The following is a 25,180-nucleotide window of genomic DNA, read 5'->3' as shown; positions in this document are numbered from 1 at the left end:
TCTTTAGTTGATAGCTGACTCAGTCTTCAACTCTGTTATAGGTTAATGGATCAGATGAGGAAGAAACCAGACAGGAGGACTACGATGTGTTCAGAGTGTACATTTCCGAAGAGGAGCAGATGAACAGAGACAGGGAGGAGGAGAAAGGCGCTCCCTCTGATGCACCTCCAGATGCTTCTTACCCAGAGACAGAAGGTGTCGTGATCAGAGGAGAAGGCAGTGAATTTGACTTGAATCAAACAGAAGATCTCAGCACTGGAGGACTTTCAGTGGAGGGGCTCCGCGCTTTCAGAAGGCTGTCTGAGCATAAAATTGGCCGGGGCAGAGGGAGAGGCAGGGGGAGGGGTTTCAAAAGGAGAAGGTGGGTGTCATCTCAGGAGAAAAGATCCTCAGGCTTGGCTCACCACCCGGATTTGTGGTACCTAACAACCGCTGGATTGGGTGGGGGTATCGGGTTGGACTACAGCCAAGAAGGGTTGAAGACAGGAAGTTACGTGTCACTCGAACTCCCGGGGTTAGACTTCAGCATGGGTGAAGCTCAGGGAGAAAAGGGTTCGCCAATGGCAGCCAACAGTTTGAACCAGTATTCCCTGGAGGAATCTAGTTGTGGTGCCGGCGAGGGGAGTTCAGGGATGGCAACTGTTGGAACAAATGAGGGAGGGGACGAATCCGTCGCAGTTGTCGGGTCCACTTCAAGCGTAGCAGGACCTGTAATCTGTGAGCACTGCGGCATGACTTTCCCCTCAGCCCACTCGCTAGCTGTCCACTCCCGCTCCACTCACTTACTGTACGCCTGCCCCTGCTGTGGCAAACACTTCCACCACTCCGCCAACCTCACCCGACACATGGCCGTGCACCGGGGCGCCGGCAAAACCCACCAGTGCCCCCTGTGCTATAAGACTTTTACTCAAAAATCCACACTGATAGACCACATGAACCTCCACAGTGGCGAGCGCCCGCACCACTGCGCCTACTGCCATGCCCGCTTTGCCCACAAGCCCGCCTTACGACGCCACCTGAAGGAGCAACACGGGAAAACCACGGGGCAGAACTCCCTGCATGAGCAGGAGGAGATTGAGAGAGCGAGAGGAGCTGCTGGAAGGATAAGAGAGGAAGAACAGGAATGTTTGGTTACTGAACAAGTGTCATAGGCCAAAGACCGCAAAGTGTCTAAACTAAAGCTGCTCAGGCTCGACAGCGAATTTCGGAAAGTGCTGTAGAGTGAGGAGATCATTCTGTGGGAATGATCTCCTCACTCACTGTTGAAAACTGACTATGAGGCCTTTTAAAAAATCTCAGACTGTGAAAATAAAAGCCCTGTCACATGAAATATTTTTCAAAGTTGCATAAGAATATGCATACTAAGTGATGGATATATGTAAAAATGACTGAGATTTAACAGTCCACGACCCGTGTTCACCGAGCCAAACCTTTTTCACACCAGACAGTTTGACTTGTCATAATAGAAAAAGTACAGGTGTTACTAATAACACTAACGATTGCTCTGTTCTAGTCAAGTGTCTCGACCATGGCTCACAACACTGAGCCAGCACATGAACCATAATTGAACCCTGAAACTGAACAAGCCAAATGGAATTCAGCCGTCATTGATTTTATTATTTCCACCTGTGGCTTTTCCTCCTTTGCCATGTCAAAATATCTGCTATGACAAAGGCCTATTGAGTTTAATGTCTGTTAGAATAGTTTGATTAGTTTGACTGAAGACTGTAATCTTAAACTTGAATACATGTAGTACACGTTGAGTGCAATGCCTGGCCACATTTCAAAGAAAAGATCATATAAACGAGTGTAAATAAAATAATTCAAAAGCCTCTTCTCTGCTCGATGTGAACATTGCTCACATGTATAATTTCCTGACATGGACGCAAATTAAAGCCCCCCCCCACCCACACACACACACACACACACACACACACACACAGCCACCGTCCACCCACGCAGGTGCTTTTACTTATGTAGCCTGATTATACCCGCTATCAAAGCTGTGATGTTGTCAGCAGACTGCTTCGTTTGTGTTGCACCTGTGAGAGCGCAGCACAGCTTACACCATCATTGTTATTTGTACATGGATTACAGTGCATCATACATAGTTTGGTGTAATTTACCAGGGTAATTGAAAGCACCTGTGAAGGCATGCAGGGCCCTTAATGAATCACAGAGCAAGATGTGGCTAAAATGTGTAAAACATTTGAAGATCCAATGTGACATATTAGAAAATTTTAATTGAAAGTGTAAAATTATTACTATATTTATTATACAACTGAATAACTATTACTGATGCTTTAACATGTGAGCAGCATTTTACTGGTCTAGATGGAGTTGGTCTGTGCTATTCTATGTACTGTTTGGTGGTTTAATCTGCAGTATAATGATGCAGTGTATTTTATATGCTCATTATGGGTTTTTAAAATCTTAATCTTCAAAGTTAACTATAACTGTCAGAAATATAGAGAATACATACACCACCCAATGTCAATCTACAATCTGATATCATTAACAAGTGAGAAAGGTAAAGATAACTCTGAGGTCTGTATGTTTGTTTAATTGTTCAGTGGTGAGTGAATGAATATAGGGCATTCGTTTCGTCCTCGTCTTTTAAGTGGGTTATTTAGACATTTCAACAGTTTTGGGACATAACATCTCTAACTCTCTCTAAGAGGTAAATAAATTAAGAATACTGTGAATTTTTTCAGAGAGTTCACTGTTTGTGATGAACTCAGGTGTTTCTGACTTGCAGATTGCCACCAGGTGTGTATGTATTTGACTGTACCTGACACTTGTGTTAAACATACCTTAAAAATGTTGGAACCTACTCTGCAGTCATCCTTTTGTCAAACAAATCGCTGAGCATTGACTAATTTTGGTGTGCATTTACCCACATGACCTGTTGTCAAAGTTTACCTGAAGCACTTCCACCCAGCCTATTCTGATTGCAATACTTTACTGTACCCATAATGCCTGTGGTTATTGTAGTAGTTAGAGGAGCTGCGAGTATCTGACATGGTGTGAGAATTGGTCTGGACTCTTGCAACTGCATTATTTAGGTTTTGACTACAATGTAATCGTATTTATCTACATCATAATGGATATTATTCCCACTTTGACCGTGTCTTGTCAATTCAAAACGATTGGAAATCTCAGCCAACATAACAATGTATGGATACTGTTTATTAAGCTCCACAAAACAGTATCTCTAGTTTCATGAACAAAATTCACACACAGCATCACATACCAATCATGTGAAATAAAAGACAACAGAGGATTTGTATTTATCCTGCAAAACAGACACCTTCTGCAGCCAGGCAACAGTTGATTAAAACAAAAACATGAAAAGCTCTATGCAAAAATGCAAAAACATTCTTCTCCTTCAGAGGAAATCTTCACTGTACACGACTTGGTTCCTCTTGTCCCTGTAGGAGCCTTTAGTGCTGTTCTGCACAGCTGTGGAAGAAGAGAGACAGTGGTGAAGGTTAATCCATGCTGTGCAGACACACACACACACACACACACACACACACACACACACACACACACACACATACACACAGAGTCTGATCAGTGTCTAAACAAACAATAACAGTGATGTGTTTACCCAGTGACGCCCACACAGATTTGCCGGTGGCAGCATCCAGCATGGGCTGCTTCCTGGCGATGCTGACTTTGATGTGAATGTCTCCCACGGTGCTTCCATTCAGCTGTGAGATTAAAAAAAAAAAAAAAACAAGGTCTACTTTGTATGAAGTCTACATGAGCAGGACCACAAGTACCAAGTGTCTTCTAGTAAACTAAAAGAATGGCTAGATTTCATTATTAATTGATTTTTTAGACATATTAAATTAACAGTAAAAATTTACTTGAGTATGAAAGTTAATTCTCAACTGTGGGAAAATAGTTTGACAAAACACTTTAAATTAATTATAGTACAATAATGACAATAGTCGTATAGGGGTTCTTTCTTTTTATTCAGACACAAAATTTTAATTCAGTGTCCTGAGGAACTAAGATCACAACTGTGTAATTACTAATTAACCATCGTAATATCAACATTAGAATACTAATGTTATAGAACTTCAGTAAATTATCTCACATGCCACAAACCTTATTTTACATTGTAAACTTATATTTACTATTTTGATCAGTCATTTATTTATTTATATATATTTGGCAATCTCCTAATATCATACCTAGCTAAAATTCTATCTAAAAACTTAAACCTGATATTTAGGCTTCCCTGACAGAAATAAAATTGAATATCTGTGCAAATGTACTGTGCTACTTCTGTAAATTTTATGCCGACATACTCAATGCTTTAACACATACTTTTTTTTTTTTCTAATTATTATTTCATTGTTTTAATGGTCAGCTGGCTGCCTGCTCTGCTCTGAATTACATGTATATTCTGTTTTGAACTTCTTTGATGAATCCCTCTTATTTGTTTGTTGCTTTGTTTTGGATGATGCAATATTATTTATAGAGGAAGAAGACTATATGTATTATTGTCAGTTTTTCTGATATTGATTAGTACCTACCTCAGCTACAGCCTGGTCCGCAGACTCCATCTTCTCAAACGTGATAAACGCACAACTAGAAAGAGAAATAGGAAACATAGGAGAGAATAGTACGTTGTGTAATCACAATTGTTTTATTGCTGTTTCTTATCAGAACAGCAGACAGAAATGAAGTATATGTGCACACAGCTTTGTATAATGGGTCCATACTTGCGTGGGTTGTCCATGGAGAGGTCGATGATGTTTCCATGTTGAGAGAAGGCAGAGCGCAGGCTGTCCTCGACAAGCCCAGAGCCGTAAACATATACTGTATTCCCCTTTCGCACTCCTCTCCGCTCTGGGTACGAGTCTGACCCTGAGGATAAGCACATGGGAGACAGATCTTTTGACAACCACCACCACACTACACCCACATTATGACTTGGCTCTGCAATGCATTCTTGTCAGCTGATGGTACTATTTGTAGAGAAATCTGCATCTCTGCCTTCCCTATGATGGACTCCCTGTTGCATAATTGTATAATATCCTTGTATGACAAGAAAAAATGCTGGCTTACGTCTAAATGGTCCATCTCTGTCTCTGTCCCGTTCCCTTTCTCTTTCCCGGTCTCGATCTCTTTCTCTGCTCCGGTCTCTGTCTCTTTCTCGGTCCCGATCTCGTTCTCTTTCTCTTTCCCTGCCTCTGTCTCTATCCCTTTCCCGGTCTCTCTCTCTGTCTCTGTCCCGCTCCCTGTCCAGCTCTCGGTCGCGGTCTCTTTCTCGTTCTCGCTCTCTCTCTCTGTCCATGTCGCGGCTGGATGACATGCTGCCTCCGTCGTCCTCATCCCGGTATCGGTCGCTTGAACTGACAAAGCTGCAGAGGCACACAGGGAAATAATGTTACATTCACAGATACTCACTGACGGTGTATTAAACTGGTTGTTTCGCTCATTCAATCGTGATTATTGGACATTACCTCTCATACAGAGATTTCCTCTGGGCTCTCTTCCCAGACTAGAGGAAGCACAAATATGAGAACATCAGAATAAGCCGTACCTATGGTTTTCTGCCCGAGTACAACACAGAGCGTTACAAATTTTTCCTCAACCTGTATATGTCATTTTTGAACATCACTGATCACCTGATGTTTTGATCTGAAGATGTGCTTAATGTGGCATATATGTCTTTTTAGCAATTGCAATTATCTGCCACAGCAACATGTAAATTCTGTATTGGTGCTTTTACGATATAATTAATCAATATTCTAAATTTGAAGAAATGATACAATTTGAAAAGGAAACACCGGTTGCAACAAAGTGGTCATGTTATATCATGTTAAATCTCCACTAAACCTCAGGTTGTTCTTCATCTGTAGAGACGCTCCTTTGGAATGGTAAGAAAGCAGGAATTGGGCCTTTCTCAGGGTCCTGTGCCGGATAAAGAGCAACAATTAAACAAGTGAATGACCAAAACAAAGCGGGGAAAAAGAAGTTCAATAACCAACCAAACTAACAGTGAGCTTAGTGCTGTGGTGCCTTCTCCTCACAGGTTCACTGTCACAATGTAACTACTTTGTTTCCCTGAGTGTTTTTCAAAAAAATTATGTGTCTGCCAAGCATATAGATTCCACAATAACATATCAATTGATAGCCATGTGCCCACGTTATTCCACTATCTGATTATATGTCCCTCACCTGCAAACACCAGAAATTATCTTGTTATGGGCCATGTAGTATATTCAATGACAATCCTACCTTGAGTTTAATCTCCAGCATTCGAGAGCGTTTAAAACCTGAGTTCTTGTTCTCTGATTTGATGGCACTGATGGCACCTGACTTGATAAGCATCTTTGCTTGCTCTGTTGCTGTTGCAGTGTCAACAACGGGCTGGTCCGACAATGCTGTGATGAAGAAAAGTGTAACATAAATGTGTGTGCAAGATGTTCTGTATACCATGTATACCCAGTTTTAAGCAGATTAAGGTAGTTAATGAGCAATCAACTAAATAAATGCTGTTTTGATTACTTTAATGTGACTGAATAAATATACAAATATGCAGCCAAGTCACATGTATATTTTTGTCCAGTTGTTATTATTTATGGCTTGAACATTTATGATTCATTCATTCATTATTGTGTTTCCTCTTGTCACTATGTTTTCGTTTGCTTTTTTAATTCTTGTGAACAGGATATATTTGAACAAAAGATCAGAGTCTCAACAGGTGTCACTGTATACATTATATAAAATAAAGTGATTCAATAAATTAATCAATTAAATCATTGACTCAGGTGCCAGTTTAGACCTAGCTAATACTAATGCATAATAAACTGCCAACTGGGTGTACACACTAGGGACGCTGGGGAAAAATTCAAATGAGAATGCTGATGGCGAGTTAATACAAAAATGTATTTTAGTTTAGACAAATGTTGAAGAAGACAAATTATTCTAAATTCAGTCAAAGGCACTTACTCCGTTTCAAGCCACTCTGGTTTGTCTGGTTGGTTGAACTCTGCTTCTTCAAGGCAAGCAGTGCCTTTTTCTGAAAAGACAGTTAAACAACAACAATTAAAAAAAAAAAAAAGAACACAAAGAAACCATTAAATACTTATTTCATTGGGCTTCTTCCATCTTATATCACTTACGAAATTCTTCCCTGTCCATTAAAGACTTGCAGATTCTACTTTCGTTTCTTCTCAATGTAAGAATCAGCCGTCAGCCTCATCTCGCCAGTCAAGTACAGAATTGATTTAATTTTATTATGATTTTTTTATCTTTTATCTGCATGGACTGGCACCAGTTAGGATTTCTAAAGTGCTACTTTTTTTGTTTTCAAATATGATCTATAAATGACTAAATGAATGAATAAATAAAAATAAATTGACTTTGACTTCTGAGTCACACACTCCATGGCGGAGAATTCAACACATGCCATTAAAACAAACGTTTGAATATTACATATTCACGTCTTTATTTAAAATGCCAAGTCTTAAATGTTTTCATGTTTTTCAATATTTTACCTTTTTCTTTAGTTTAGCATATTTCTTTTGCAGGGCCTCCTCTTCCTCCGTCAGTGAACTTGGAAACACCACCATGGTGGCAACCGCTATAATACAGACAACTGCATTAACAGCTGGAAACGAACACAGTTTATGTAACATGAATAAACATGAATAATTTCGTTTATTTACTTTCAGCTCGTCCACCGCTGCTAGCCCAGATAAGCTAATTAGGTCGCTAGCCAGAGAGCAAATGTTCTGCTTCCATAAGAATACAAATGTTGCCAATTCAGACCACACAAAAAGTAAACTACCAGCCTGTCAGAATAATAAACCATATGCAGACTGTTAAAACCACTTTATCTAACAGTTTTTAGCTTGTACTTAATTAATTCACTTACCAAACTCAAATGGTGCTGTGCGCCGACTTCAACAAAAACACTGACGCGTAAATATGACGTTGCAGCTGCTGCTGACGTTTGGCTTTTTTGCAAAATATAAATTACAGAAAGCAGTATCCATTTGGAGTTTAACAATTAATTACATATTTTAGACAGCGTTGTAAAAAAAAAAAAAAAAGTGACACATCTACAGTTTGATTCTTATTTTTCTGTTTTTCTGTTTTCTTGCTAGCAACTTCCGCTTGTCACTTGGCAACTTCCGAGGCGACAACAGTTTCCACAGTTAGTGGCAACTTTTAGCTTCTAGCTGCGAGTGGGGACATGGACAGAATAAGTAAGTTGTGTTTTATTAATATCAAGTCAGATCCTACAATATTTATATATATATATATTTAACGGAGAGGCGTTTTATCTTGCTACCATGGCTCGCTGGTGTAACTTGTGTGATGATGATGTGGCTAACAGTTTAGCCAGACTTCTGTCAATCAGTGCTGCACTCAGCCTCATTACCTGAAGATTTAATATTTAACTAATTAACCGGTGGCTTTAATTATATCTATATGCCATTTTTTCTCGAACTCATACAGACTAATAAAGAGTCAAGTTAGCACTAGAGATCGTAGGGCGCATCTTCCTAGCTGCACCCTGCTTGCATGGAGGTGGACTAGCTTTATTGTGTTTTTTTAGTCCATTCATACTCTTTGTCTTGTTTTATGCAGATGTGCCCCCTGCGGGCCCCATGGACCTGCCGCTGTCCCTTCTGGAGATGGGATGCTCTGGCAGGTTTGAGCTGATCACACACTCCCTGCCCGGCCAACCTCTACCTCCATCCAGCACGGTCAGTGTGGAGCAGGAGGATGACTGTGTACATTTACGCATTTGCAGTGTAAAACCGTGAAGTCTCACAGAAATAGAATCAACATTGTACTTGAGTAAATGTGCCTGCCAGTTTTGTGTAACCTGGTGGAGCTTTGCTCTGTTGCATGAAATTATGATTTTATCATTAAAATAACTAATGTCTATCTGTGTTTTTGCGGTTATAAATAAATATGTGTTTGCAAGTTCAGACCTGATTATAACGCTTAATCACAGATGCACATTTGTCCACCTGCGTTGACAAGATATATTCTTTAAATGCTTCTGTTTCAGTCACATTTAAATAAATAAAACAATTTCTTGCATTTTACCTTTAGTAGTTGATTGACAGTAGTCACTTGGGAAACCAGATGGGAATTACATACAATTAAGGAACTGAACTGATGTTTTGGTTGCATAGTATGTCTCTTTGAATGCTGGCTCATGAGGTTACTTTCAGTTAGTGAATGTCTGATCTAATCTTCCCTTCCACAGCTCCCCCATGGGCTTCCTCCAACCAGCCTGAACCTGGAGACAGAAGTAGAAAAACAGTTTTTACGGGACCCCGACTGGCTTCCTATACACGACACAGACTTTGCCTTCCAGAAGTTTCTCAAGTATATATGCCTGTTGATTATCTTGTTATTGCTGGTGAAAAAGCCAATAATAGCTAAATAACTTATTTATCGATTTCTATTGAATAATAAAGAGAGTGTAACTTTTAAACTTTTGTGTACCTGCCGTTTTTGAAAACTCTAAAATATTGTCTAATCAGGATAGTCGGTATACAGATCAAAAATTAAAAAGACATAATAAAAAGACATTGTAATTATCGAACTGAATTATTAACCACATACATCTGAGGAAGATGTAACTGCTGTGTTGTTTTCTTCAACAGAGTGACTAAGAGAGAGTGTAATGTCGGCTCTCTACTCAACTGCACTCCGTCTCCGCTTCACTCAAGTCTCTCTGTGGTCAGAGATCCGACCACAGGGATGCTGCTGGACTTCACAGAGGTATCTCACAAATATGTTGGCCCTTTCTTCCCATTGTACTGTTATTATTTTAATTGTTTTAATTGTTCATCTTGAGTTGAAATGATTAGTCTATAACAGAATATTTATCAGCAACATTTTTGATAATTGAGTAATCCTATGACATTTTTGAAGCAAAAATTATGAAAATTTACTTGTTTGAGCTTCTCAAATGTGAAAATTTGCTGGTTGCTGCTTTTCTTTGTTCTCCATGTTAGTATAGTGAATATCTTTGGGTTTTGGACAATGTAAATGTACGTTTTTGAAAATTGTGATGGGCATTATTGACTACTTTCTAATATTTCATACACCAAACAATTAATCATTTAATTAAGAAAATAATCTGCAGTTATAGCCATAATGTTATCCTGTTTTAAAACCAGTTACAGCAATTAAATTGTCTTTTTATTTTGTCTTTCTGTATTAGTTCAACAGAAAGAGCCCATTGTGTTACTTTCAGTAGAGGTTAATTAAGCTACTGTGGCTCTGTTCTGTCTGTAACTCACCTTTAGGTTCTACTTGAGAACACCGGCCTCTCAGCAAAGAACTCACTGTCATTACAACGCCAACCCGGGCCTCCTTCAGAGAGCCTCCGAGGAAGCAACACCAACTACCCCTTCCTCCCTGGTGAGATGGATTCCTTTAGTAACGATTTATGAGGAGTTTTCATCGTGGCCTTATTATCTTACAATATTATTTGTTATGACAATGATCTTCACAGGAGGAATGGAGGAGCTTACACTGGAGCAAATCAAGAAGAAATCTGACCTGGAGGAAGACATCGACTTTGTGAATGGTGATTTTAAAATTTTGATTTGCATTGTCATAAAATGATATTGAAAACGTTTGTTGTTATTTCAGCTCTTCATGGCAGTATTTCTTACTTTTCTTTCACAGGTTTGCTCAGAGTCCCACCTGGTCTCAAAGCTGGGATGGACTTCACTGACAAAGGTTAGATATCAAGTTGTCCTGCGCAAAAAAACAAAACAAAAACAAAACCCTCCTAAAGAGAAATACTTAATAATTTCCTTTTTTTTAATTTTTTTTATTTGTAACTTCAAGATGCCAAAATGTCAAACCCAGAGGTCAACCTCATGTCCCTCCTGTCCGCATTTGATGACATTAACTTACAACCTGAGGCAGAGGAGAAGGAGGAAGTCAAAGGAGGTGAAGAAGCTCCCAAATTACCCAGAACAAACAGCCTTGAAGACCTGGGCATCAAGGTATTTCAATTGTTTTTAGAAAATCTGGTAAAGGACATTTCTTCACCTTAAAATCATGATCAACATTTAAATCTCCAACTGTGAATGGTCTAATTTCTTTTTTCTCTTATTTAGATTTGAAATGTAATGTAAACTGTTTTATCACTGTAGAAATGTAGTAAAGTGCTCGGTTTTGAACTTAAATATATCAGCTTTCGCATGAGACATTTAACTGGTGATTGAATTTAAAAGAAAGAAAGAAAGAAAGAAAGAAAAGGATTTGTGAATTTTAAAAGATTTGGCAGTTAAAAGCATTTTGTGTGAAAGGATTGAAAAATGATCCGCTGTCAGGCCCGTCTTAGTTGTGCTGTGTGATGAAATTGATCGCAATGGTAACATTAGGTCATTGATGCTAATACAGGTGCTAATCATCGTGTTAATACAGGGTTCTGCCTAGAAACTGTGTGTGTTGATTATAAATATAAAGGTGTTCACAGTGTCCAGATTTACTAACTTATAATCCAGTGCTCTACTATTTATTTGAAATTCTTTGTTTTATCAGTATGTGTGGAATAAATGTGTGTTGTCGGGTATTTGAATGACAGGAATCACTGACAGATGTGTAACAGAGAAATATGTCAGTTATAATGGGTTAGGTCTCATGTGTCTGTTTTCAACGATCATTATCAATAATATTTTGTATTTTTCCTTAATTCCAAGTATGTTGTTGTCTTTTGCCAAACATTAACAGCACTGAGAGCTGGTTTTCTTCCTCTGTCTTCAGGATGCTGTGTCATCCTCCACTCCAACAGAGAAAGGAACAGATGAGAAATCAAAGCCAAAAGAGAACCCAGAGGATAAAAAGAAATGGGCCATCCCTGTTAACATAACTTCACCTTGTGATGATTTCTATAAACGCATCCCCAACCCAGCTTTCAAGGTGGGTGTTCTAGTAATCATCCAGTTAAAAATATGACATGATGTCTGTTCGTGCCTCTGTTTATATACTGTGCATCACCAAACATCACACTTCCCTCCCACCTCCTCGTTTATTTGTTGTCTCTCTGTGCTTCTGTGTATGTGTGATGAATCATTACATGAAAATCGTTTAGCTTGGTGGCTGAGCAGCCAGTGATCCGTTCCTTTGCCTCCCTCTGCTCCAGTGGCCGTTTGAGCTGGATGTTTTCCAGAAACAGGCTGTGCTGAGGCTGGAGGCTCACGACTCTGTGTTTGTAGCTGCGCACACATCAGCTGGCAAAACAGTGGTGGCCGAGTACGCCATCGCGCTCTCACAGAAACACATGACAAGGTGTGTATTTGTTGGTGCAAATTAATTTTTTATACACTCACCTATGCATGTAGGTGAGCAGCTATGCACTGAGCTGATGAACATTGCACTGAGAAGCAGTGTGAAAGTGTGAAAAAAAATATACTGGATAAAATATAAGAATTCAATGAGAACATGATGAGATAAGGTAAACAAGAGTCAGACCAAAGATAATGTAAAAATGAAAACTGGATTAACAAACTGTCAGATAGCTAACGGTCAAATAAGTTACATTATCCCTCAGGTCCCCATAGAATGTACAACGCAGTAATTAGTGTACTACATACACATATGCATGTTTAGTATGTTTAGTGTTTTATTTTTACGTGTAATAAAACATCAAATGGTTAGCCCAACAGTAAATTAACAGTTAATTTAAATTTTGTTAGCAACATATTAGCCTCAGACAGCTAGCATAATGGCTGACTGATTAGCAGTAAAGATTTTAAAAAACCAACATCACAAAACAGTACAGATACTCCAACACAAACATTTGGAGAGATAAAATGCCTGTCAAATTTTTTTGCTTGGTCACATTTCAAATATGGACCAAAAAAAAAAAAAAAAGAAAAAGGCTAAAGACTAAAGGAGAGTAAACTGTACTTCCATTCATGGGGAATAAAGCTTCAAAAAAATCATATGTTGCTTTCATATTTACTGGAAGTGGAGGTGTAACAAAGCAACTGTTTGCCGCCATGTTTGCTATGTTAACTTAAAGTAGCAATCTCAAATTTCTCAGTTTTTCGTTATCTTGGGCGACACCTATGGCGATGCAAGGTAATTGCCGGTTTGTTTTTGAAGCACACGTCACTAACTTTATGTTAGTGGGTCATGTTCCTTGTGATCTTGTATGTGATCATTGGCAGACACCAACTGTAAAATGCAAGGACTTCTGTGCAAACTTACTGTTGTGTCCACAGCTTGTTTCAGAGCAGCGTGTAATCGTTTAACATATCCCAAAACCTTGATAATTGACTAATTAGAAATGTAATGTTTTAACTTGATAGTTGCAAATGTATTTTATATAAGTTAGTAATGTTGTAGTTTTTCATATCATATTCTGAATCTCCTCATTGTGTCCTCTGATAGGACCATCTACACATCCCCTATTAAAGCTCTGTCCAATCAGAAGTTCAGAGACTTTAAGAACACCTTCGGTGACGTTGGACTCCTGACGGGCGACGTCCAGCTCAGTCCTGAATCCTCATGTCTCATCATGACCACTGAGATCCTCAGGTACAGATATGGAACAAATATTAGAGTCGTGTTTTTAACAAAGATGGATGAGCTTCTAGAGTCTTTGCTCCTTCTCTCCTCTCTCAGGTCTATGCTGTACAACGGATCAGAGGTCATCAGAGACTTGGAGTGGGTGATCTTTGACGAGGTTCACTACATCAATGATGCCGAGGTCAGGGACAAGTCCCCGCTGTTTTTCCTCAGTGATCTGATTTACTGTTGAAGTCAAGAATAACAGTTTTCCTCTCCTTTTTCGCCCTCCCTTTGTTTTCCTCAGAGAGGAGTTGTGTGGGAGGAGGTTTTGATTATGCTTCCCGATCACGTCAGTATCATTCTACTTAGCGCCACAGTGCCAAATGCCCTGGAGTTTAGCGAATGGATCGGGTAAGTGCAAAACACTGAGTGTTTAAAAACCATTTGTGAGGCACAACAATTGTATTTTTTTATTTTTTATTATTAATTGTATTTTTGTATTCTTTGAACATTTCTCATTCTTCCCTCTCAAACTCTCGTCTCCAGTCGTATTAAGAAGAGGCATATTTACGTGATCAGCACAATGAAGAGACCTGTGCCTTTGGAGCATAATCTGTACACAGGAAACAGCACCAAGACTCAGAAAGAGATGTTCCTGCTGGTGGATGCTGCAGGCAACTTCCTGACTAAAGGGTACAGCTTTTCTCTCATCCGCAGCTTTGTGGTACTTCAGTAGCTGGTTATTATTTTCACAGAGCACAGAGAAAAACTTTGAAGCTGTTTGTCATAAAGGGAGTGTGTGTTGTTTGTTCAGGTACTATGCAGCTGTTGATGCGAAGAAGGAGCGAACCAGCAAACATGCACAATCATTCGGCACAAAAAGCACTTCTCACAACACTTCAGCTAGTCAGGTAACTCCTGTCCGTTCTTTTCTGTCCCCTCACCGCTGGTTGATTTTTCTCTTAACAACATCCTTTGCGTGTCTTCCTATCATCCCCAGGACCGAGCGGTGTGGCTCAGCCTCCTGCACTTCCTGTCCCAGCGGCATCAGACCCCGGTGGTTGCGTTCACCTTCTCTCGGACGCGCTGCGACGAGAACGCCCGCTCGCTGGAGTCCATGGACCTGACCTCGTCCATAGAGAAGGCCGAGATCCACTCCTTCTTCCAGAAGAGCCTGAGTCGCCTCCGGGGAGGAGACCGACAGCTGCCTCAGGTAAAGAACGCTCGGCTTAGCCCTTAAAATTAAAAAAAAAAGGCGGCGTCCTCAAGTGATGATGAATTTATTTTTTCACTATTCTGTCAAGCTCCTACTTTGAGATTAGGGCGGTCAGATGTACGAATATGTAGTTTAGCCTTAATTCAGCCTTAACAAAAAATAAATCAACCACAATATGTGAGATTAAAATTTCAGAATCTTGTGTTTAGATCCTGCAGATGAGGGACCTGTTGAAGCGGGGAATAGCAGTCCATCACAGCGGGATCCTGCCGATACTGAAGGAGGTCATCGAGATGCTCTTCTCGCGAGGGCTCGTAAAGGTAACGAGAAGCAGTGCGCTAAAATGACTGGTTTTATTGCAAACCTGTCGATCCGCCGCTTCAAGCTTCAATCTGTACGCACATGTTGGCCCAGAGGTTTAAAAACTGTTCTTCTGCATCTTCGCTTCATCTCCCAGGTGCTGTTTGCCACCGAGACTTTTGCAATGGGAGTGAATATGCCCGCCAGGACTGTGGTGTTCGACAGCATCAGAAAGCACGACGGCACCGGCTTCAGAAATCTGCTGCCAGGTTTGGTGCTCCCTGTCCCTGTCTGCGTCTTTCCTGCCTTTCATCTGAGCCCACATTTATTATGCTCTTTCATCTCTGAGGATGAATCGGAGCTGAGGGAAACAACAGTATTCTGATATCTCTTTTATGTTCCTGAACTGTACTTTCAGGTGAATATATTCAGATGGCGGGCAGAGCGGGGAGGAGAGGGCTGGACGCCACAGGCACCGTCATTATTCTGTGTAAAGCGGGCGTTCATGAGATGGCAGATCTGCATGTCATGATGCTGGTGAGGCCCCCTTCATGTTTCGGTCCCCAGAATGACTGTAACACATGAGTTTATAAACCGGTCGGTTTGGCATCAAATCTCCTGGTCATCATTTCTAGATATAAATATCCCAAAGTAGCGCTCTGCCTCCTGTTTATTTCAAGGACAGTGTTGCATGCTGGGTTATTTAACATTTAATTACACAGTTGAGTGGGCTATTTTAACTCGTTCTCCCTCTGCGGCAGTTTGGAGAGGAGCATCTCGATTTCAATGTGCTCCTCAACAGAAATAAACCTCATTTGCCTCCGATGGGAGTTTTATCCTCTCTGCAAAATGTACAAAGAGCAGCATCCTCTCTTCTTCAGCTAATGTGAAGTTAGTTTAGCTGTTTGCAATGATATTTTTAGCAGTTTCTTTACATACATAAGCTTTTCCAAAGACTGGGTGTAGATTGGCAGACGAATATGAAATTGATTTTCTTTTTTCTTTTTTTTAGCTTTGAAGACCAGCAGGAAAAAATATATGAAAAATGCTCCTTTATTTCAATATTTGCCAAGACAACAATGAATTTATGAATTTATCTTACTAACAAATATTGCCTGTGTATCCAAAGCTTGTTATAGCTTTGCCATAGACAGGGGAGGGAACTCAGAAAGACTAATGTGTCGTTGGTTTTGGTCTTTAAATTGGATTTTTGCACAAGATCGATTTTGTTCAGGTTTCCTTCACTGATGTGAAGTCCTGCACTAAAAACCTGTGTACCTCTGTGTTATACCGGTAAACTGAGAAATTAAAGAAAGGCAGAGGAAAGAAAACGGAAAGGAGTAAGAAAAAAACCTATAATGGAAACATATTGGTAAATCGTTGGCATCATGTTCTTTGTCTGGCGCAGGGTAAGCCTACCATCCTCCAGTCCCAGTTCAGACTGACCTACACTATGATCCTCAACCTGCTGCGAGTCGAAGCCCTCCGTGTGACCGACATGATGAGAAGGAGCTTCTCTGAAAGCCACAGAGACACTCAGGTAACATACACCAAACACTGAACTGTAACGCTGCAGTTAAAAAGGACTAAAACTAGAAAATAAGGAATAAAAAGCAAGATTTTTTTTTTTGCCACAGCTACAGCCTCTCTTCCTGTGCCTTCTCCTCTTCGCTCATCTCTGTCACACCTCTTCCGACTCATGACAACTGACAAATGTGTTTATAAAAGCTTCCTGTTTCCTTTCCTCTTCTTCCTCCTCCTCTTCCTCCCGCTCCAGGCTCAGGAGAAGAGGATCGGCCAGCTGAAGCAGGCGCTGTCCTGTCTGCCTCCTCTGGACACGGAGGGCCAGCTGTCCGACCTGATGCCTTACTACCACACAGTGACGGAGCTACGAACCACCACCGAATCCCTCCAGGTACACAAGCACACACGGTTGGGCGCAAACTCTAAACAGCTTTTAATCAGCTGCTTGTTTATCGACTACATTTCCTCTGCTTCCAGCGTGCTATTCTGGAGTCTGTGAACGGGCTGAAAGCTCTGTCTGTGGGTCGGGTTGTGGTGGTTAACAACAAACAGCATCTCAACGCCCTGGGTGTCATCCTGCAGGTAAGTGTGAGTGTTTTTCTGAAACAGTAGCAGCAGATGAAGACATCCAAAATCCTGCTAAGTGAAAATATGTCACCTGTAGTGCCAAACCCAAACCTGGGATACAGAGTTTATTTATTTTGTACAGGAATATTTCAAATGAATTTACTGTCTTCAGCTAAACAAACAGAGACACTGTAGTTAATTCAGACATTTTAGCCGTTAGTGGTTTTAATTTAACCTTTATTTAATTATGTAACTCCCTTTCAGCAGCCAATGCCAGCATTCACCAGGGAGTGAAAACTTACACGTTGAGAAAACTCACACAGAATAAAGAAAGGCCAGGTTTGGGTAAAACCCAGGACAACAGCACTAAAAATTCATTGTTGTTCATGTGTGAACATTGTACGATTGTTGTATTCCCTCGACTCCACAACTCGTCTTTTTGACTCATCCGTCCCATCTTGTCTCCGTGCCAGGTGTCCAGTGACTCTGTGAATCGCACATTCACTTCTCTGATCATCTGTGAGAAAGGAAATGAAGAAGGAGACGGAAAAGGAAACAACACTGCCTTCCCCCACCTCTACAACACAGCTCTCTTCATACCTGAAGGTGAGTTGACGGACTGCACATTTCTGCACTTCTACACACACACACACACACACACACACACACACCCACAGACAAACACACATGCACACACAAACACACGCATTCTGGTTTCCTCTCATTAACACAGAATTTCATTTCTATCCACAGCCTTCCCCACACATTCTCTAAAACCGCCCACACATATTTTTTTGATGCTTTCACAGAGCAATTTGCAGTTTGAGCAGCAACAGAATTTGATTAAAAAACATTTTTTCTTGTTTTTCTTTTTTCAGGCTCTTGCAGCCACACAGTACAGAAGCTGAAGTTTCAGGACATTTCTGCCATCACAATGAAAACCCTCAAAGTGATTCCTGACAGGATCATCGACAACTACAACAAGAGACAACAACCACGATTCAGGTGTGTGTGAATGTGCGTCGTATGAGTTCTCAGGGGAACTCTGATTACCTCCTTAAAACCAGAATGCTACTCCACTGTATATGATAGAAGCATTATCTAACAGTGGAGTTTTTAACTGTGGAGTTTCTGACCACTTGCAATGTTGTAGCTTGTGCATGAGGACGTACGTGCATGTGTACGGCCTGATCCACATCCTACCGTTGCTGTTCTGCTCACCGACAGTTGGTGGCAGTAAAATGGCAATAAAGATATGGTACGCATAAACAAAGGCAGGGAAGAAGAAGAACTGCGAGCTTGTAACCAGCCATGTAAACAATGCTGGGCTTGAAGTGGAGGAAGTAAAATGGAAACGCATTCAACATGTAAACACGCAAACAAAACGTCACAGGGCACCTTTTAGTCTTTAATTCAACAAGCCGGTTCTTACACACTCACACATCACGAAATAAATTCATACAATAAACCAAAAAAAAGGTGCAAGTGCACTTCAACTAATTATAAAAAACACATTTTTACAACTTGAACATTTACTTGCTTTTTCACATGATATTGTGTGGTGTTATTTTACAGCTACTTGGACCGAGTGGCTGACAAACTGTAGGCCTGCTCTGATATACAGTATAAAGTATTTATTTAAATTTGCGTGACGCCCATTTGCACATTGCCTTCTCTACATGCATGCACAGCTCACATCTAATCAGATTGGCTTGACATGTCTCATCTGCTTGTCATTAGTGTACCAGTTAGTCTCGTTAGTCTGCTCGTTAGTAGTTATTTTGCCTTTTAATTGATTTGGTTGTCGCTACTTCATTTGTTCGGTTTCCACTGGTTTGTATCATGTGTACTGCACCAGTGTATTCTAAGATGCTGGTTTACTTACATTTTATTTGGGATTAATAAAGTATTTATCCATGTATATAAATCTATGAATAGTATCGTCTATGTAGACAAACACACAGCTATAGTAATTCACCTGTGAGATTGTCTTAGGGTGTTTCACACACTAGAACCCTGTTAGGACCATCTTCTGGACATAATTAAGTTTTACAACAATGTGTATCCAGGTCCGCGTTCATGCTTTTATTACCACAGTTTCTTGTCCATTATGTAGAACACAATACTTTAACTCAAAACTGTCACAGTTAAAAAGGAGGTCATCTTCCCTGCTCGCCTTCTCACTGCCTTCATCGCTCCATCTTGCCCTTTAGGCACGACCCTCCCGGCCAAGCCATCTCCACGGCGACCCAGGAGCTCCTGCGATTGGCCGAGGCCAACCCCACCGGCATAGCGACGCTCGACCCCGTGAACGACCTCCAGCTGAAGAGCGTGGATGTGGTGGAGGGCGCCATGAGGCTCCGTGTGCTGCAGGAGAGCCTCAAAGACTTCAACTGCATACACACGCCCACTTTCGCAGAGCAGGTGTGTGTTGGTGTGTGTGTTGATGTGTTTAATCACTGAGGCAGTCCTTGAAGAAAAAACGCTCTTTTCATTTCCCAGAGGAGTTATTTATATTTTTGAGACGCACTGTGCAGATGAATAATAAGGGAAGTGTTCCATTTCACTGTTTGTTAATAAAGACTCCAATTCCTTTGTGCTGCGATCGCATATTTATGCAGCTAATTAACATCATACCCTTACATAAGACACTTGCGTTACAATTGGCCCCCTTGTGATGCCTCCCCTCATTTCTCCCTTTTCATTCCAGCCTCGGTTTCCTTTTATCCATCCATCATTTCTCCTCTAGTTTCACAATAATAACATCAAACTCCGCCACAACATTTCTGCTTTTGTGTTGTGCATCCTGTCTTCCTGGCAGCCTCCATTAGGAGATAAGATGCAAGAATCGGAGCCGCCCGTTTCTATAATTACCCATATAGGCCCATAGCTGCCGCTCATCACTGTCTCACAGGCACAGCATGTCACTTGAGCCATCTCACACACACACACGCACACTAACACTCACACACACACGCACTCACGCAAGCTCTCTCATTACTTTGCAAGATAAGCTTTTACTTGCAGTATCACTGTCTCCTCTCATCGTTGCAGATTCACACTTCCTTGTGTGAAGCACTGTGGGTATTGGAAAGCGGTGGTTAATGCAGTAGGCTCTACAGTTCAAGCTGTTAGTATACAGTAATTGGCCTCAGTGGGTTTATGTATTGTATTCACTCAGAGACTACTCTGTGCTGTCAATGAGAATACAATAGGAAGCATTTTCCTCCCCGTCACTATGCAGCACCGCTCTGAAATCAGGTCAAGCGCCGCAGTGCTGCTGTTGTATACTCAAGTTAAGTGATCACTGTGTGTGTGTGTGTGTGTGTGTGTGTGTCTGTGTGTGTGTTTTCAGTTTGCTCGGGTTAAGGAGAGGATGAGTGTGCAGGAGGAGCTGGACAGGCTCCTGTTCCTGGTGTCGGACCAGTCTCTGTCTCTGCTGCCTGAATACCACCAGAGGATCAAGGTTTGGATCAGATGTTTGACTCGCTGTCCTGACCTGTTTCTGTCAGGGCGCTTTTATTTTTCAAAATAAGGTCACTTCTAGAGCTGGATAAATCTTTCAGTCGATCAGCAGAGCTAGAACTACTGAATATTTGGCATTTTTCATAAACAACTTAAATTAACAATACATTTTCAAAATTGTTGATCACCTATTTAACAAATTTTCCACTTAATCAGTTTCTGGAAATTTGATATGGATGTTTAAATATTTCTTTAATGTATTTGTAAACAAGACAAAGAGTTTCCAGCTATGCTTGTAGCTAGGCACAGAGGTGGTTTGAGCTAAATGCTAATGTCAATGTTAACATGCTGATGTTTAGCAGGTATCATGTTTACCATGGTCACATCATAGTGTAGCATGCTAACATTTGCTTATAGCACAAAATAGGAGAAATTACACTTCACGATGATGGGACTCATCCGTTTTCCAGGTATTTGATTATAAACCATCGTATTGGACAAATAGAAAGTTTGACCTGATGATGGTGCTGGTGGATGATGGTAAAATGATTACAATTCATCCTGAGGGGCACAGGAATGTCTGAATTCAATTTCATGGTAGTATATCAACAGCCAAGATGTTTCACCAAAAACCATCATTGTCAACCTGCTGGAGGCACTGGAGGAAAAGTCGGAGGATCACCAAAGTCAGCAGGGTTCATCGTCTGGGAATTATGAATGACTGTGCAAAATTTCATGGCAAATTAACCAGTAGTAGATATTTTAGTTGGTGAACTGACCAATATACCAACATTGCCATCACTAGAGCCCATTAGCATGGCTACAAACTAATTAACAGTTGCTAGGCTTTATAAGAATTTTAGGCCATAAAAATACTGAGAAACCGTGTCCTAGATCATCAGTATTACTCTGAACCTGTAATACTGACTCCAAAGGTAAAAGTTATTGTAACTTGACCATATTTTGTGACAGAAATGTTAGTTTTTTTTGTCCACGTGAGTGAAGCAGAGCAAGAAGCTGAGGCAGAAGGGATATGATATTATTGATGAAAGCTTTTTTCCTTTAACATACACATTTCAAAGAGGAATGAAGTAGCATTTCAGTTTCCTTTTAACCAAATGAAGGTTCAGCCACGTGCTGATCCCAGCTCGACTGGTCCTGAACAAAGACTTTTAAAGAACTTTATTCCCCCCGCTTGTTTTCCTCCAGGTTCTTCAGTCCCTCCAGTACGTCGACAGCAGCGGGGCGGTGCAGCTGAAAGGACGTGTAGCCTGTCAGATCAGCAGCCACGAGCTGCTGCTGACCGAGCTGCTGTTCGAGAACGTCCTGAGCCCGCTGGCGCCCGAAGAGAGCGCCGCCCTGCTGTCCTGTTTGATCTTCACACAGAACACACAGGTGGAGCCGCACATTACCAACACACTGCAGGAGGTGAGGACAAGCTGCAGTTTTCTTGCTTGTATTGTATGAAAAAAAAAAAAAAAAAAAGATTATAGTGACAGCGAACATGATGTTTGAGTACTAACTGTACAGACTTCGCCTCCTCCATCAGTGACTCACACACACACACACACACACACACTCTCACATTGTATTACATTGTAGAGATTTGATGTATACATCCCCGCCCTGCAGAAAGGACAACAAGGGCACTTCACCTAACTCATCCCAGTCACTTGCTCACTTATTAATTCACTCGTGTGGACTGTCTCTGACGAATACGCCTTCGCTGTGTCAGTGTGTGTTTGAACCGGCCCTGATACACGAAAGTGCTTTATGAGGGCTTAAATTAGTGATGACCCAGGTTGTGTCCTAAGACCTGCCGTTCTAGAAGAGCAGACACATCCTGGCACGGTTTGTGAAGCAGATTTTTTGAGCGTAAATGACAAGGTCATCTTGTTAACACTAAAAGGCTAGAGTGATGCATTTAAAGGCGGCTTGTAAAAGTAAAATCTCTGTCTTTCAGGCGTAACTTACTGTTTCCCACCTGTTCCCCCTTCTCTCTCTCTCTGTCTCTCTTTTTTTGGTCTTTCAGGGCATCGATCGGGTGCTGACAGTGGCCCAGCGAATCGGAGAGCTGCAGAGGGATTGTGGGATACCACAGACAGCTGAGGAGTTTGTAGGCCAGTTTAAGTTTGGTCTGACAGAGGTGGTGTACTGCTGGGCCAGAGGCATGGTGAGGTTTAACCCTTTGTTGCATTTGATTTTGACCCCATTTACACCTGGTGTGATCATGCAAACTGTGTGTGGATATTTTATCAGAATATTTTATATTTTATTAACCCCTTCCTCGGCAAGATGAACATGGGGAGCCACGCTTGTCTTGAGCTTGGACACACCATGTTTGTTCAGGTCCAGCTCTGCTCATAGATTCAGATCCTGTAACAATGCAGGCAGAATCCACATAACAGAAAAGCTTATTAATGAAGTACCAGATGTAAATGCAAAAGATATTTTTTTAATATTAAGGCTGAAACTAATGATTGATTGTCTAATTGTTTGGTTGATAAAATATCACAAAAAACATCTCCCATAATTTCCCAAAGCTCCTGTTGACATATTTAAATGGGTTTATTAAACCAACAGTTCAAACCCCAAAGATATTCGGTTTACTATCACATAGGGAAAACCAGCAAATATTCACATTTAAGAGGCTGGACACAGTTCATTTTTGACTTTTTTTTACCTGGAAAAATGTTTTTTAATGATTAAATGATTCAATTATTTTTTTTCATATTCTTATCTTAAACCTAAGTTCACCAAACTCTTAACTGGACAAACACGTGACATGACACTGATGGCACTTTTTATCAGGATGTGCATGCTCGGGAGATTTCATCATTACCATTTATGACAGTAATAAAACCGCCACATTCGGCTTCCTGTTCTGTTTCTGCGCTGGTTTCATTCACTTAAATTTGACTAAAAGAGTAAAACACTGCAGAGCTTCAAATCGTGCTCTCGCAGATGAGCAGACAAAAAGAATAAGTGAAACACAGTCAGTAGTTGTGTTAGACGACCTGGAAAAATTAGTAAAATGTTAATAATACATCTTTCAGCGACGTATTTTCAGAGCAGCACTGTGCTGTGACAGACATAAAGAGTGTCCTGACATGAAGCTAGAGGCTGAAAAGCATCTTTCTGAAGTGGTTCATGACTAGTATGAGAGACGGTCATATTAGACTAGGGAATATTACAGCCCTCAGTCGGCGATGTCGCACTCAGGTGTTACAGTTTAACAGAGGATGATACCGGACGGCGACCTGCAGAAAGACTGTTGAGCTGAGAGCTGATGGAGTGAGAGAATATTCCCAACAGTCACTGAAATGTGCAAATAGAAACCATAAACTCTCATAATTTGGTAAGCACAGCAGCGTTGATGACAATATGATGAACAGTACATTCATTTAACATTAAGTCTGTGTTAAGTATAAAATCATTTTGGCTGACTTTGGTATAATACGTCATTCAGATTGAGGCATTACAATTCTCAAATCAAACAAGTGTTTGGACCGAGCCTCTTGCACCTCAGAGAAAATTCAGAGTAAAACAAAATTGGTGAGTGCCATAAATTCTCTTAAATTACTTGTTCATGCCACTTAAGAACAAATGGAACGACTGGTTCTGGCATGAGACCGGTTGTTTTGTGTAGCAGGAGCACATTTTGTCTTTTTCTACATCCTGTTAATCATCCCAAGATCTCTCCAACAGAATTCATATTTCCTTCTGGTTGTGTGCTACTTGAACGTCTCCTCCTCATGTACAACCCTTTTCCCCACTTGTGTTGCATCGCACACGCCATCTCACCGTGTCACTTTCTCCCCTTCCTCTGCACCTGCTGTCCCATCGCCAGCCGTTCGCAGAGATCGCCCTGCTCACGGACGTCCAGGAGGGCACGGTGGTCCGCTGCATCCAGCGCCTGGACGAGGTGCTGAAGGAGGTGCGACAGGCCGCCCGCATTGTGGGAGACTCCGTCCTGGGGAGCAAGATGGAGAGGGCCTCCCTGGCCATCCGCAGGGACATCGTCTTCACCGCCTCTCTCTACACCCACTGAGACGGGATGAAGACAGGCAGGGAGGGTGAGGATGAGGACGAGTGTGAGATCATGCCGAGGTGCCTGCAGCCGAGCGTTTCCTTTTGTGTGAAAGGTGCGAGAAAGATAGACGTGTATGGGGGAGGTAAAGAGATGGTGCGAGTTAACATGTTCCTGCTTACAAGTGCTGTATGTGCCTACAAAACATGTTGATGTTTACATGACAGTTCCTGACCATGAAGAAGGGAATGATTTTAATCAAAAGACCAAAGTACAGACAGGGAATGAACATGAAATCTGGATTGTAATTTATTGTACAGTAATAAAAATCTGTATCCAAAAAGAAATGTGATATGATGTCTTTTATTTCCTGAGAAATTTGTACAAACTATAATTATAAGACATAAAGGAAAACGTTTGGTTGCATGCTTCATCATCACTGCTCTGTTCTCCTGGCTTTGCTTTTGCAAGAAAGAAAGAAAAAAAATTCTGCTAGAAGCATCATTCGAGGACAACATGCGTGAGAGGAAAAACTGAGGTGGTGACAT

The 25,180-nt window shown here is 41.1% G+C and overlaps 3 protein-coding genes across 4 annotated transcripts; 2 read left to right on the top strand and 1 right to left on the bottom strand.

Annotated features, from left to right (window-relative positions):
• The first annotated feature begins 45 nt into the window (after nucleotides 1-45).
• Nucleotides 46-2,833, top strand: zbtb12.2 (zinc finger and BTB domain containing 12, tandem duplicate 2). Its single transcript, XM_023401780.2, has one exon. The coding sequence runs from the start codon at nucleotides 120-122 to the stop codon at nucleotides 1,149-1,151; it is 1,032 nt and encodes a 343-aa protein (XP_023257548.1). The 5' UTR covers nucleotides 46-119; the 3' UTR covers nucleotides 1,152-2,833.
• A 335-nt stretch (nucleotides 2,834-3,168) lies between these two features.
• Nucleotides 3,169-8,017, bottom strand: nelfe (negative elongation factor complex member E). The gene is made up of 11 exons (XM_023401777.2): nucleotides 7,904-8,017; nucleotides 7,524-7,609; nucleotides 6,976-7,045; nucleotides 6,262-6,407; nucleotides 5,860-5,934; nucleotides 5,484-5,521; nucleotides 5,086-5,381; nucleotides 4,740-4,884; nucleotides 4,551-4,605; nucleotides 3,614-3,716; nucleotides 3,169-3,462 (listed from the first exon to the last, which is right to left on the bottom strand). The coding sequence occupies exons 2-11, from the start codon at nucleotides 7,596-7,598 to the stop codon at nucleotides 3,389-3,391; spliced, it is 1,077 nt and encodes a 358-aa protein (XP_023257545.1). The 5' UTR covers nucleotides 7,599-7,609; nucleotides 7,904-8,017; the 3' UTR covers nucleotides 3,169-3,388.
• Nucleotides 8,018-8,151: 134 nt separating this feature from the next.
• Nucleotides 8,152-24,979, top strand: skic2 (SKI2 subunit of superkiller complex). Of its 2 annotated transcripts, none has more exons than XM_023401771.2 (29): nucleotides 8,152-8,237; nucleotides 8,623-8,741; nucleotides 9,254-9,375; nucleotides 9,657-9,774; nucleotides 10,305-10,419; nucleotides 10,514-10,588; nucleotides 10,690-10,743; nucleotides 10,855-11,015; nucleotides 11,779-11,934; nucleotides 12,158-12,303; nucleotides 13,411-13,557; nucleotides 13,645-13,729; nucleotides 13,835-13,941; nucleotides 14,077-14,223; nucleotides 14,345-14,441; nucleotides 14,531-14,743; nucleotides 14,956-15,066; nucleotides 15,204-15,315; nucleotides 15,465-15,583; nucleotides 16,455-16,586; nucleotides 16,824-16,961; nucleotides 17,048-17,152; nucleotides 17,611-17,743; nucleotides 18,016-18,142; nucleotides 19,351-19,561; nucleotides 20,493-20,603; nucleotides 21,812-22,030; nucleotides 22,635-22,775; nucleotides 24,453-24,979. In XM_023401771.2, the coding sequence occupies exons 1-29, from the start codon at nucleotides 8,225-8,227 to the stop codon at nucleotides 24,651-24,653; spliced, it is 3,735 nt and encodes a 1,244-aa protein (XP_023257539.1). In that variant the 5' UTR covers nucleotides 8,152-8,224; the 3' UTR covers nucleotides 24,654-24,979. The 2 variants fall into 2 exon arrangements, with proteins under 2 accessions (XP_023257539.1, XP_023257538.1); XM_023401770.2 differs by having other exon boundaries at nucleotides 17,048-17,158.
• The last annotated feature ends 201 nt before the right edge of the window (nucleotides 24,980-25,180 follow it).

This window comes from Seriola lalandi, unplaced genomic scaffold, assembly GCF_002814215.2.
Source record: "Seriola lalandi dorsalis isolate HSWRI2012SDOR001 ecotype SW California unplaced genomic scaffold, Sedor1 jcf7180002053753, whole genome shotgun sequence".
In the NCBI taxonomy this organism is placed as follows: Eukaryota; Metazoa; Chordata; class Actinopteri; order Carangiformes; family Carangidae; genus Seriola; species Seriola lalandi.
Note: the sequence above shows the minus strand (reverse complement) of the source record. Positions and strands in the feature narration are given on the sequence as shown.

Excerpts from the sequence above, each read along its gene's own strand:
- zbtb12.2 (XM_023401780.2), top strand. The coding sequence starts at position 120 with ATGAACAGAGACAGGGAGGAGGAGAAAGGCGCTCCCTCTGATGCACCT.
- skic2 (XM_023401770.2), top strand. Across the intron at positions 14,224-14,344 it reads GGCAACTTCCTGACTAAAGG|GTACTATGCAGCTGTTGATG; the intron begins GTACAGCTTTTC and ends TTGTTTGTTCAG. Across the intron at positions 14,744-14,955 it reads GAGACCGACAGCTGCCTCAG|ATCCTGCAGATGAGGGACCT; the intron begins GTAAAGAACGCT and ends TCTTGTGTTTAG.
- nelfe (XM_023401777.2), bottom strand. The coding sequence starts at position 7,598 with ATGGTGGTGTTTCCAAGTTCACTGACGGAGGAAGAGGAGGCCCTGCAA. Across the intron at positions 7,046-7,523 it reads ATGCTAAACTAAAGAAAAAG|AAAAAGGCACTGCTTGCCTT; the intron begins GTAAAATATTGA and ends CTGTCTTTTCAG. Across the intron at positions 3,717-4,550 it reads CGGACCAGGCTGTAGCTGAG|CTGAATGGAAGCACCGTGGG; the intron begins GTAGGTACTAAT and ends TTAATCTCACAG.